Source organism: Salvelinus fontinalis, chromosome 6 (genome assembly GCF_029448725.1).
Source record: "Salvelinus fontinalis isolate EN_2023a chromosome 6, ASM2944872v1, whole genome shotgun sequence".
Lineage (NCBI taxonomy): Eukaryota > Metazoa > Chordata > Actinopteri > Salmoniformes > Salmonidae > Salvelinus > Salvelinus fontinalis.
The window spans coordinates 28878005-28891840 of NC_074670.1; the positions used below are offsets into that span (position 1 = coordinate 28878005).

At 45.2% G+C, this 13836-nt stretch overlaps 1 protein-coding gene across 2 annotated transcripts; it reads left to right on the forward strand.

Moving 5' to 3' along the window:
- Window positions 1-196: 196 nt before the first annotated feature.
- LOC129857573 (valine--tRNA ligase-like) lies at window positions 197-13682 on the forward strand. Of its 2 annotated transcripts, none has more exons than XM_055925979.1 (30): window positions 197-298; window positions 1264-1613; window positions 1839-1991; window positions 2700-2898; window positions 3728-3855; window positions 4054-4129; window positions 4274-4374; window positions 4484-4611; window positions 4929-5093; window positions 5217-5298; window positions 5478-5597; window positions 5692-5800; window positions 5974-6062; window positions 6231-6321; window positions 6468-6592; window positions 6804-6907; window positions 7079-7237; window positions 7585-7675; window positions 7792-7897; window positions 7989-8059; window positions 8821-8946; window positions 9040-9144; window positions 10886-11033; window positions 11144-11271; window positions 11455-11610; window positions 11750-11974; window positions 12085-12196; window positions 12355-12530; window positions 12690-12839; window positions 12970-13682. In XM_055925979.1, exons 2-30 carry the CDS (start codon window positions 1266-1268, stop codon window positions 13036-13038), a joined length of 3840 nt encoding a protein of 1279 aa, XP_055781954.1. In that variant the 5' UTR covers window positions 197-298; window positions 1264-1265; the 3' UTR covers window positions 13039-13682. The 2 variants fall into 2 exon arrangements, with proteins under 2 accessions (XP_055781954.1, XP_055781955.1); XM_055925980.1 differs by having other exon boundaries at window positions 1848-1991.
- Window positions 13683-13836: the final 154 nt, after the last annotated feature.

A 13836-nucleotide genomic window follows, 5' to 3' on the forward strand; every position in this document is an offset into this window, starting at 1 on the left:
TATTTATTTGTGATTCATTCATTTGTCTACCAATATATTTTGCCTTGAAGCTGAATCATTTTAATTTGCACATTCATAAATAACACTGCAATAATTGATCTGAGTGAGAGTCTGGACAAATGTCATGGTCAATTTGGAAAAGGCATTCTTACAGGCCGCCTTGATGTGGCGGAAATGAATCTGTTCAAAGGTCCTTCGAACCAAACATGTGCGCCACATTGCATCAGACGGCCGACTACTGTAATACGCTGCTTATCCGGAACTCATGAGTTGACGTCCCTTTCTTTTTCATTCAACGGTATGGATAACTTTTTCAAGTGCCATTTAGTTTAAAATGATGTATTATATCAAAGGTTTGTGTACATAATTCATGGTGTAAGGCAGGTGAAATGTAACTCTCAAATTCATAGATGGAGCTATGGATGTTTTAAATGTAACTAGGCAAGTCAGTTCAGAACGATAGATTTGTACCTTTGTCGGCTCAGGGATTCGATCCAGCAACCTTTCGGTTACTGTCCCAACGCTCTAACCAGCAGGCTACCAGCCGCCCCCGATGCAAGGACTGACCGTTCATGATATCAACCTGATAGTTTAAACTATTTTTTGAGACAACACAGTGGTTGTTTACACTTAGCTAACGTTATTTTGTTTACAAACATTGGAGTAAAACAAGTTTATATTTTGGGTTATGATGGTGTACGACCATTGAACGAAGCTTATAAGGCATTTAGCTATGTTATATTTTTTCAAGAATGAATGGGTATATATAATTTATTTACAATGGATATAGCAACTACATATTGTCCCTTTTTTAAGTTACAGCTTGCCAAAGCTGATGATTAGCTAGCCGACTAAACTCACCATGGAGTGGAGTTTAGTCCGCTAATGGTTAGCATGTCTTTTCAGTTTGTCAGATTAGTTGCACTAGAAAATAGCGCATGAATCGTTGCATAGCTATCTGTGCACGTCTCTGTTTGTGGAGCTGTCTCTGTTTATTTCCCAGATTTGTAGCTAACTTTAGCGTTTGCTACTTAAGAGATGTCACCTTAGTGTAGCATAACTTAAGTTAGCATAAACAAACATGCCCAAAACAGTAACGGTACTGCCTACTGTTATGTAGCTAACCTGCTAGCAAGCTAGTTTTAGCTGAGATTGGATGACTTGTGAAGTGGTTTGCATCCAAATACATATCTGTACTATTTAATGAAACCATGGAAGCGTTATATGATACGCCAATCTCAGTCATTCTCCCCCCTCTCCTAGGGATGGCTTCGCTCTACGTCTCCCCCCACCCTGACGACTTCAGGAGCCTCATGGCCCTGGTTGCTGCAGAGTTCTGCCCCTCTCGGCCCTGCACACTCATAGAGGACCCTCCTGCCTCCATGGCCCTGTGCTCTCGCCCCAGCCTGGTGCTGGGCTCTGGGGGAGGTGAGGTGCTCTCTGGGGCCAGTGCCGTTGCATGGTACCTAGCCTCTCAGGGGAAGAGGATAGGGTCGAATGCTAAACAGGAGAGCCAGGTGTGGCAGTGGCTCAGCTTTGCAGACAATGAGCTGACTCCTGTGTCCTGTGCTGTGGTGTTCCCACTGCTGGGGGTGATGGGAGTGGATAAGAAGGTGAGGGAGAGGGTCTCACTACTGGCAGCAACCCATGCAGTCACAAACACAAATAGGAGTATAATGGTGTATATTAGCGTAATTTCAAATGAATTGGACTATGGGAGTGATTGACCAATGACAGAGCAAGGGGAGGGAACACTAATCTGGAATATAACATAGCCCAAGACAAATTCCTGTGTTAACGATGTTGATTACCAACTGTTTTTTTCTGATTCTGATGAGTCCATGCAGCTTCAGCAGAGTTCTCATGCTGAGATGATGCGCGTGCTAAACGTTCTAGATAAGAACCTGGAGCCTAGAACATTCCTGGTGGGAGACAGCCTCACTCTGGCCGACATCGCTGTGGCAACCGCAGCACTCCTGCCCTTCAAATACGTGAGCCCAAGTCTTTATATTAACATTTATCTTTTTATCTTATTTGTGTTTACTCTTCCTTATTCTTTAACGTTAGGAAGAAGTGAAAGTATTTGTCTTCTGTCAACAGACTGTCTGGTAAGTGAGTGCTGGGGTGTATTCATTAGGGAGGGGTGGCAGGTAGCCTAGTGGTTAGAGCGTTGTGCCAGTAACTGAAAGGTTGCTGGATCAAATCCCTGAGCTGACATGGTAAACATCTGTCGTTCTGTCCCTGAACAGGACAGGGCACTGTTCCCCGGTAGGCCATCATTGTAAATAGGAATTTGTTCTTAACTGACTTGCCTAGTTAAAGGAACAAATTGCAACAGAACCTGTTTAAGAACTAAATGGAGCACGCAGAACAAAACGGGGGGCCTACCCGCATTTGTCCTATAAAAACTATTGTTTTTGTTGATAAAACATTTTCCATTTGGAGTAAACAGTTTTCTTTGCAAAACATTTAGCAACAGAATCGGCATAATGAATACACCCCAGTTGTACTGTAATGCTGATGTCACACGAAGCAATCCGTATGCAATTTATGTTGCAGATTGCAAGTGACATCTCAAGCAACTTTGCTGATACACAAAGCAACTCGACTGAAATTGCATGCAACATCCAATGTAAGATCTTCCTGTTTCACATTGTTTGAACTCCAATAACATTCTTATTATTATTATGTCATACTAGGCCTTGGAGCCATCCAACAGGAAAGCCCTGACGAACGTGACCAGGTGGTTTCTGACCTGTGTCAACCAGCCTCAGTTTGTCAAGGTCCTGGGACAGATCTCTCTGTGTGAGAAGATGGTGCCCGTCACACCCAAACCCAGCGCTGCTCCTGTTCCTGCTGCTAACGCTAATCCAACTGCTGATGCCAACGCTGCCAATGGTAAGAGGCTTAGGCCATGTCTTTGACTGTGAGTAACTCGTCTGGTAGTATGTGTTAAAGATGCACTATGCAGAAATTGCTCCCCCATTTCCTGGTTACTAAAATTCTAATAGTGCGCCTAATTTCAGTTTATACAACATAACAAGCAAATATAGTGTAGAGAATCACTGTACCATCTAAACCACTGTTAAACATATATTTTCCATGACCAAAAATATTGTATTTTCAGCTGTTTGAATCTGGTGTATAAAAGACGCAAAAACTAAACTTGATAACGGGAAGCATAGAAATATTGAAAGTAGAACAGATCTGCTGCTTCTTAGACATGCTTTCGATGAGAATGGCAGATCTATAACACACATTTCTATGTAAATTTGGTTGGGTCGCCCAAAAAGTTACGTTGCAGCTTTTAAGAATTTGCAAAAAATATGCAATCAATAAAATGACAAGTACCTTCAATTTGATTGTATATTGCATACAATAAAACAATTATAATAATTGTGAGTTGACTCGTATATCTGCAAAGTTGCTTGAGATGATGACATTTGCAACCTGCAAATGCAACAGAAATTCTGCTCAAGTGTCTTTGTGTGAGATCAGCTTTAGATTGAAGAATAGCTTTATTATCCTGAAGACCAACGGTGTCTTCTTGTCAAGCTGAATGGCAAATCCGTTTGTTTTCACTACATTTGACATCTTATCAGTTAGTTACATCGGAGGAATATTTTCTGGATACATAGCATCATGAGTTGACTCCTTTGTGTGTTTGTGTCCGCTTGAATTTGTTTGAGTGTGTATGTTATTCTCAGAAGTGTGTTCTCTCTCTCAGGCAAACCAAAGACAGAAGCTCAGCTGAAGAAAGAGGCTAAAAACAGAGAGAAGCTGGAGAAGTTCCAAAAGAAGAAGGAGATGGAGGAGAAGAAAAAGCAAGAAAAGAAACTGGCACCCCCGACAGAGGTATGAAGATGGACAGGTGGCTGGTTTCATTTCTCATGTTCCCTGTTGCAAAGACCATTGCTGTGTGGATCAACTGGGGCCCAACAAGATGATGATCCTTAAAGTATACTCCCTTTACAGTTTTTACAGCCTAGATAAGGTCATTCAGTAGGTGTCTTGCCAATAGGTCTCATCAGTCTCATTCTGGTCTCTCTCCAGAAAAAGGCCAAACCAGAGAAGAAGGACCTGGGAGTGATCTCATACGACGTCCCCACCCCTCCTGGAGAGAAAAAAGGTGCTTATTAACCATTGAATTAGGAATTTGAATAATTGAATAGGATCTCTGTTATTAACCATGTATAATCCACCACTCTCTCTATTATACTCGTGTGTGTGTGTGTGCGTGTGCGTATTAAACTCCTATCTCTCCCTGTGTCAGATGTCCTGAGCCCCCTGCCAGACTCGTACAGTCCTCAGTACGTGGAGGCAGCCTGGTACTCCTGGTGGGAGAAGCAGGGATACTTCAAGCCTGAGTACGGGGTGAGACTGTCACTCTCTTTATGTATTTCATAGTTTATGAAATGTGACGTTTAACCAGCCCATGGTTGAGGTCATAATCAAGCTATTATGGTGTTCTTATATTCTTCAGCGGAAGAGTATCAGTGAGCCGAATCCCCGTGGAGTGTTCATGATGTGTATCCCTCCGCCCAATGTGACGGGATCTCTTCACTTAGGCCATGCCCTAACCAACGCCATCCAGGACTGTCTGACCAGATGGTAATGGGATTCTCTATCTGATTACACCAATCTGCTCTCTCCCTTTCTAGCGGTTTATTTTTACATCCTTTCACCAATCTCACTCTCTATTATCTTTCTTCTTTCTACCAACCTCTCACACTTTCTCTCTCATTCTCTCTCTAGCCATCTCTGTCTTGCTTTCTATGTTCCTGTTATGACTCTACGTGCCCCACTTTCCTCTTCACCTGTCTCAACATTCATGTCTTGTCCCATTCTCAACATTCTGTAGTGCTGTAATCTAGTTCTGTCCTTATCGCAGTATGATGGTGCATTTCCTGTTTCCTCCCTCTCCCCAGGCACCGTATGCGTGGCGAGACGACCCTGTGGAACCCAGGCTGTGACCACGCGGGTATCGCCACCCAGGTGGTGGTGGAGAAAAAACTGATGCGGGAGAGGGGCATGAGCCGTCACGACCTGGGGAGAGATCAGTTCATCCAGGAGGTCTGGAAGTGGAAGAACGAGTGAGTAGAGGGAGAGGAAGGAGAAGGAGAGAGGGTTTCAAAAGAAAGAACAACAATAGAAGTGAAAGTAAGATCTAGAGTTCCTCCCTCACCCTCTTTCTTCCTCCCTGCGCTGTGTTGTAGGAAGGGAGACCGTATTTACCACCAGCTGAAGAAGCTGGGTTCCTCTCTGGACTGGGACAGAGCCTGCTTCACCATGGACCCTGTGAGTTTACTATCATTTGCATTACATTACACTTTACATTACCTGTCACCTTTTACTGTGTATTCATGGACAACTCATGAGAGCTTTATTAGTCTAATACATAAAGTACTATGTCTAGACTGAGCATTTACTAACGTTGTAATGTTCCCAACACTAAACTATTGTGACGCCCTCTCTAGAAACTGTCCTATGCAGTCCAGGAGGCGTTCATTCGTCTGCATGAGGACGGCGTGATCTACAGGAGCAAGAGGCTGGTCAACTGGTCCTGCACCCTCAACTCTGCCATCTCGGATATTGAGGTATTATTCTGTTGTGAAATGTTTTAAACCGTTTTTGAAATGTCCATTCTGTTGCATACCATAATGAACACTCCCATGATGCTGTGTTGTCCAGGTGGATAAGAAGGAGCTGACTGGCAGGACTCTGCTGCCCGTGCCTGGCTACAAGGACAAGGTGGAGTTTGGAGTACTGGTCTCCTTCTCCTACAAGATAGAGGGATCAGGTAAGACATGGAGAGAAAGGGGAGAGTCGTTTTGGGCTGGGGAGGTACAGGGACACGGCTTTATCTTGAGTGTTTCTGTTAATTATGTTAATTGATCTCTCCCTTCCATTTTTTTCTCCCTCCCTCTATTTCTGTCTTCTCTTATTAAATGTCTCCCTCTGTCTCACTGTTAGATGAGGAGGTGATTGTGGCGACCACTCGTATAGAGACCATGCTGGGAGATTCTGCTGTGGCCGTTCACCCTGCCGACCCCAGATACCAGGTCTCTACAACACACACACACACACACCCTGCCAACCTTCCAATACAGACATTCTTTGGGAAAATCCATGAAAGGTTATACTTTCTTGACATTTAAATGTTGTTTTGATGAATGTTTGTGGCATTCTAATTGAGAACTAACAGGCTTTGGTTTATCTGTGTGTCTCAGCACCTTAAAGGGAAGAGGGTGCTTCATCCCTTCTGTGACAGGAAGATGCCCATCGTGTTTGATGAGTTTGTGGACGTCAACTTTGGAACGGGTACTAACCATGCTGTGTGGCTGTGTGGCCATGTGGCTGTCCTGTAGTAATCTGGTGGTCTAAGGAATAGTGGGATACTGTTAGTTTGTATTGTTGAGCTGTACGGAACCTTGTCTCTCTCTCCCCCTTCTTTCTCTCTCCGCCAGGTGCTGTGAAGATCACCCCAGCCCATGACCATAATGATTATGAGGTTGGAAACAGACACAAACTGGCCTTCATCAACATCCTGGATGAGAACGGCCTGCTCATCAACGTGCCGGCTCCATTCCTGGTACAGTACACACGGACTACTTCTTTACCTGGTACAGTACACACGCACGACTTCTTCACCTGGATCTTGTCATCATGCTGTCTAGTAGTTGTGGTGTGTTGTCACTCTTCTTCTTCCCTTTCCTCCTTGTTGTTCTGTGTGGTAACTGTTTGGGAACTTCCTCTGTTTTTCTCTGCCTACCTCCTCTCTCTCATCTCTCGCTCTCTCTCAGGGTATGAAACGTTTCGAAGCGAGGAAGGCTGTGCTGCAGGCTCTGAAGGACAGAGGCCATTTCAAGGAGACCAAAGACAACCCCATGGTGGTGCCTGTCTGCAGGTGCGTTACGATCAGTCCACATTACGAGCACAGAAGGACATATTTGTTTCAGTTTCGCGTGCATCAGTGTGCGAAATGTGGTCACGTCTGTGTGAACATGTTAGTGAGAACATTCTGGATTGGATGTGTGAGTGTGTTAGTATTGAATGTGAGTGTGTTTCTCCTCCCCAGTCGTTCTAAGGACATAGTGGAGCCCCTGCTGAAGCCTCAGTGGTATGTGGACTGTGCTGACATGGGCAAGCAGGCAGCTGACTCGGTCCGGGAGGGAAGACTCAAAATCATCCCAGACCACCACCATAAGACCTGGTTCAACTGGTTGGACAACATCAGGTAGGTCACCTCCATCTCCGCTCTGTTTTCCTCTTGCCTCTATACCTCTCTTTTGTCATTCTGTCAGTCATTCTCATTCTTCGCTGTCCTTCCCGTTCTACTCTTTAATGTGCTCCATCTCTCTACGTATTAGAAGGTGACACGCCACACTCTCCATTATAGAAATCAAGTGTATTACAGATCCTGGTTAGATCTCTAGTTAAAAACAGTGAGCACCTCTACTCCAGCACCAAACCCCTTTTCTTCTTTAGTGTTTCATCTGTCACCAGTTGTGCTCAGGTTTCCTCATTCTCTCTTTCCTCACATATTCACTTGAACTCATCCCTCTCATTCTCCCTTCCTCCCAGGGACTGGTGTATCTCTCGTCAGCTGTGGTGGGGTCACAGGATCCCAGCCTACTTTGTCACCGTGACCGACCCTTCAGTCACACCAGGAGAGGTGATATCCGTTTCTTCCTTTCTCTCTGATTTTCTCTGTGTCATTTAAGTCACACCTGTCCAAACGTCCCATCTCTCTGGCTCCCTTCTCCCTTCTTCCTCCCTCCCGTCCTCCAGGACATGGATGGTCATTACTGGGTGAGTGGGAGGACAGAGGAGGAGGCCAGAGATAAAGCTGCCAAGCGCTTCAATGTCTCCACTGACAAGATCACCCTCAGACAGGGTAAGATCTTCTCTCAAATGATGATAATTTACAGTGAAATGGAGTATTCTGCCCATTGCCCAGTGATTTTTGTTCACTTCCTGTGTTACAGATGAGGATGTACTGGATACATGGTTCTCCTCTGGTATTTTCCCCTTCTCCATCTTCGGCTGGCCCAATGAGGTGAGGCTGTGGGGGTGTGTGTGCGTGTTTGTCTGTCTGAGGCTGCGTGTGTGTGTGTGTGTGTGGTCTGTGGTAAGTGTGAGTGTATTAAAGTTGTTAAAATATGCTTTCCATAGTTCCTGGATTGATGATATTGAATGTGTGGGTAAGGTGTGTCTAGAGCTGAGTGTGTGATACCCTCTGTGTGTAATACATGTTTTCCTCTCTGTTCAGACCCAGGACCTGGGTGTGTAATACAGGTTTTCCTCTCTGTTCAGACCCAGGACCTGAGTGTGTAATACAGGTTTTCCTCTCTCTGTTCAGACCCAGGACCTGGGTGTGTAATACAGGTTTTCCTCCCTCTGTTCAGACCCAGGACCTGAGTGTGTAATACAGGTTTTCCTCTCTCTGTTCAGACCCAGGACCTGGGTGTGTAATACAGGTTTTCCTCTCTCTGTTCAGACCCAGGACCTGAGTGTGTAATACAGGTTTTCCTCTCTCTGTTCAGACCCAGGACCTGGGTGTGTAATACAGGTTTTCCTCTCTGTTCAGACCCAGGACCTGAGTGTGTAATACAGGTTTTCCTCTCTCTGTTCAGACCCAGGACCTGAGTGTGTAATACAGGTTTTCCTCTCTCTGTTCAGACCCAGGACCTGAGTGTGTAATACAGGTTTTCCTCTCTCTGTTCAGACCCAGGACCTGAGTGTGTAATACAGGTTTTCCTCTCTCTGTTCAGACCCAGGACCTGGGTGTGTAATACAGGTTTTCCTCTCTCTGTTCAGACCCAGGACCTGAGTGTGTTCTATCCAGGCAGCCTGCTGGAGACAGGTCATGACATCCTGTTCTTCTGGGTGGCCCGCATGGTGATGATGGGCCTCAAACTCACTGGCAAGCTGCCCTTCAAAGAGGTAATCACCTGCTGCCTCTGACCGGTTTAGCATGTCATTAATTATAGTGGGGACAGCCTGTATAGTAATGGTAATGGCTGTGTTTGATACTAGGTGTACCTCCATGCGGTGGTGAGAGACGCCCACGGGAGGAAGATGAGCAAATCTCTGGGTAACGTCATCGACCCTCTGGATGTCATCACAGGAATCTCTCTGGAGGTAACACACCATGTTCCCATGGGGGGGTGTTGTACTGTCTGCTTTATTAAGCAGCTATTCCAGGCTTTATTGAGGCCATTTATTTGTTGCTCCCTCAAACTGAGCTGAGTAGGGTTTGGAGGTATCCACATTTTCTTATCGTCATACCGTTTCTGTACCATACAGGGGTATACAGTATTACCGGAAATGCACACAAGGGGCACAAAACAATTTAGGCAACATGGATCTTGATCCAGGAACGGATTGAATGTAACCAAGAAGCTTGATCTAGCCACTTAGCTAGCAAGTTAGCAAACCAAATGCATAGCTGGAGCCCTGAGCTGGATATAATTGATTTGACACATCTTAGGTTTCTTATATACTCAACTTCTAGTCAAAAGCAGTGACGAAGCACACACCCCCCAGCTGAAATACCCCGGTATACAGTATAAACGGTATATCGCTCAAGTCTAGAGCTGAGTCAGCCCTCTAGAGCAGTGGCCACCAACATTTTCTGAGTCAAGGTCACTTTCGGAGTCAAAAAGCTATTTTTTAATAATTTCTTTCAACATTTTTAAAAACATTTTACCTAAAAACAATTCTGTAGGAATGAGGTTTGTGCAGTAGGCCTAAAACATTATCACAGCATATTGGCTATATGCCTGGCTTGCCAGTTCTTCTCAGACCATATTATACAAAAACTCACGCTTTGATAACAAAATAGATCAGTTTGTGCAGTACTTGCGAGGCAGAACTGAGCATAAATTGAGAATTTGCAAATAATTCACTTTTTATTTTTACTGGACTGGTACCTGCATCAATCTGATGGTCATGGTGCTTTCAAGACAACTGAAGAAGAGAAAAGAAGAGGTCAAATCATGATGTCAGTGATCTAGAAACGATTTTCCCCAGTCGGATCTCCTTTTCTTCCGAGTTCCCTGTTGTTTTGAACACTACATTAGTCTCAGAGGAGGGAGAGAGCAGCAGAGGGTCCGCCTCTCACGTCCCTGCTCTATTCCTCCATATTAAAATAGACATGATGAGCTGCTAATAAAAATACAAAATGCAGGGCTATCGAGACACTTGGCTACTAATTAATTACAGCACGGGTGGAAGTAGGGAGAAGTGTGTTTTTATGTTTTGTAATAGTGTTGAATAAAAACAGCGTTGACAGTACTGAATAAAAACTTAGACATGAACTCACTCATAAAAACAGCAGCCCTTTGCTGTATTGTGACAGTCTCTCTGTGGTCATGGTTTTAAAAGTGATAAAATCTCATGTAGTTTAGGATCAAACTTTGCTGTAGCTGGGGTCGTGGAAGCTGTAGGCATGGTGATTTGAGCTATCCGAATGGACAGCGCAGTAGGCACGCTCCCGGTCTGCCGGGTAGGCGGAGTGTGTCTTTTCAGACAAATGAAATGGTTCAAAATGGGAATACTTTGCCTACCCGGTGCGCAGTGCTTCTGAATCAAGTGCACCTACCGCCAGCAGCGCAACACCATTCTTTTTAAAGGAGCGCAAGCCTTTATCTTTTCTACAGAAATGTTTGGTGCTCGACCGGTTGGTGACCACTGCTATACAGGGCTCTGGCAGTACATACTCTTACTATATCAGGTGAATTGAGGAACCAACAGTGTCTCTTGCTGCTTTGAATCAAGTGTCATGCATTTATGTTGTCATGCAGCACTGCAAGTGTGGTTAAGGGCCTAGAACGAAGCACCAGGACATAGATAGATGTCTCTGCTGACTGTGTGTGTGCAGGGTCTGTATGCCCAGCTGCAGGACAGTAATCTGGACCCAGTAGAGGTTGAGAAGGCCAAGCAGGGACAGAAGTCTGACTACCCCACTGGTATCCCAGAGTGTGGCACAGATGCCCTCCGCTTCGCCCTGTGTGCCTACACCAGCCAAGGTACATCACTCACTACTGCCATCTGGTGATGTGGCTGTGTCATGTTATGGCTGGCATGCCATGTACACACCAACACAACCCTTTTTCCTCTCTCCCCCTAACTCTCTCAGGCAGGGACATTAACATGGATGTGAATCGTATCCTTGGTTACCGTCACTTCTGTAACAAGCTGTGGAATGCTGTGAAGTTTGCCATGAGGACGCTGGGAGACAACTTTGTTCCTTCAGAGAAAGCCCAGGTGACATCTCTACCTAGGTCTATTCATTGTGTGTGTGTACTGCAGTGTCATGCCCATGTAAATTAAGGAAAATAAAGTTGCTTTGAGAAAATGCTCTTAATTTGTTAGAGTGAAAACAGGTCTTTGTATGATATGGTATTTAGGTTTATATCTCTGTAAAATGTCCAATTCTCCTCCTGTTAGCTGTGTGGGGAGGAGAGTGTGTCAGACCGGTGGATTCTGTCCCGTCTGTGTACTGCTGTGGGTCTGTGTAATGCAGGGTTCCAGGCCTACGACTTCCCAGCTATCACCACAGCCATCTACAACTTCTGGCTCTACGAGCTCTGTGACGTCTATCTGGTGAGAGTCTGTTTGCCTTGTCTCTGTCTGCCTGTGAGTGGTGTGTGTGTGTGTGGGATTAATATATTACCACTCCTTAACTTCCTGCTCCCAAACTCCATCCTCATCCCTTCTCTACCTCCCTCCCCCACCCCTCTAGGAGAGTGTGAAGCCAGTGTTCTCCAGGGCGGAAGAAGACAGTGGGTCTCAGAGCCAGGCTGTAGTCTGCAGACAGACTCTGTTCACCTGCCTGGAGACCGGCCTGCGCCTCCTAGCTCCCATCATGCCCTTCGTGGGCGAGGAGCTCTACCAGAGGTTGCCACGGCGACGACCCCAGGATGGCCACCCTAGTATCCATGTCATGCCCTACCCTGAGACTGAAGAGGTGAGGGAGAGAACTTTATATTGATACACTGAGTACACTGTATAATAAACCACAGGGCATGTGTTTTGTTGACTGTGGTTTGAGGTGGTTGTCGTCTCTGTGGTCTCTAGTTTTGCTGGCACAGTGAGGATGTTGACCGTAAGATGGAGTTTGTGATGACCGTGGTCCGGACCATCCGTTCACTCAGGGCCGACTACAACCTGACCAAGACACGTGCCGATTGTGAGTTCATACATGACCACAAGCAGTGTACTATATTTACTAATTAGTTATAGCAAGGGTGTATGATTTAGTCAAAATTGGCATGATCATCTACTTTGTTGACTAGAACACTTCTCATAGCGTTGTTTTACTATAGTCCTAACCCCCTCCCTCCCCAGGCTACCTCCAGTGTATAGACAGTGAGACGATGTCTCTGGTGGAGCAGTACAGTCTGCAGATCCAGACCCTGTCTCTTTCCCAGACCATCCAGCCCGTCCCAGCCACCGGGGCCGTCCCAGAGGGCTGTGCTGTGGCCATTGCCTCCGACAGGTGCACCGTCCACCTCATGCTCAAAGTAAGAGGGCAATTTTACGGGCTTCAACCGCACATTATTCTGTGTTGTGATTGGCTAACAGTGTATACTACAGTCATCTGTTTATTCCCTAGTGAAATTGTTACACTTTTCTGTTTTTACAACTACGTTTCCTTTTCTCTTTGTTAATCTCTCTCCCAGGGTCTGATAGACTTGGAGAAGGAGGTGGCCAAGCTGACTGTGAAGAAGGGAGAGCTGGAGAAACAGATGGATAAACTGAGAGAAAAGATGGATAAGAGTGACTACAAAGAGAAGGTGCCTGTTAAAGTACAGGAGCTGGACACTGAGAAGGTAAGGAATGGGGCGGGATGTGGTGGAATGTTATTACTCAGGTTTTAGTTTTGGAACGTGTGGCATTCCCACAGTAAAGACGCTCTGCTTGTGAAGTGACCTGTGATCCTGCTCTCTAACCCTCTTCCAGCTGCGTCAGAGCCAGACGGAGCTGGAGAAAGCAATGGAAGCCATAGACAACTTCAAGAGAATGGTGTAACGCTCCTCTCTCCGTCCCCTTTTACAATATGGTTCTTATCATAGTGAGTTCAAAGTGTTGTCACCGTGACTTGTTTTGGCTCTGTACTCCAGCACATTGGATTTGAAATGATACAATGACTGAGGTTAAAGTGCAGACTTAGATTTCATTTTGGGGCATTTTCATGCATATCGGGGGAACATTTCTACATGAATGTGGATGCAATTACGAATAATCCTGAATGAGAAATGTACGGACGCACAAATATCATTCATACACCCAAGACATGGGGGAGTTGTGCCTCTAACTTTCACAATTATCCGCAATCATGGTAATATAGAAATGTTTAAACATTCTATTCTTATTTACAATAAGTGACTCAAATGAGGCTGTTCATTTCTAATAGGCACAAAATTCTGAAACCAGCAAATTCTGGAAAGACTACTTAGTCATTTGTAAACATTTCACCCGATCTGAATGGAAATCCCCTGAAGTTAAAGCTGACAGTCTGCCCTTTAACCCAAAGTGCTGGAGTACAGAGCCAAAACTATTTCACTGTCCCAATACATTGAGCTCACTGTATTTCTCATGTCAGTACTATGCCACTTTCCATAAAGGATTCTCTGCAGGAAAGTGAGTGAATAAAGACCTTATATTAGACAGGCTGGGATCTCTGTGCATTCTGCTTATTAGGTCCAGGAGTTTATCCTGAACTGGAAAACCTCAAGGCCCTAGTTGTCTAGAATTAGGGCCTGGAACTGTGATAGTTATGGTCAGAAACATTATACATGCAAGATTGCAGTTTCATAAGAAATACAA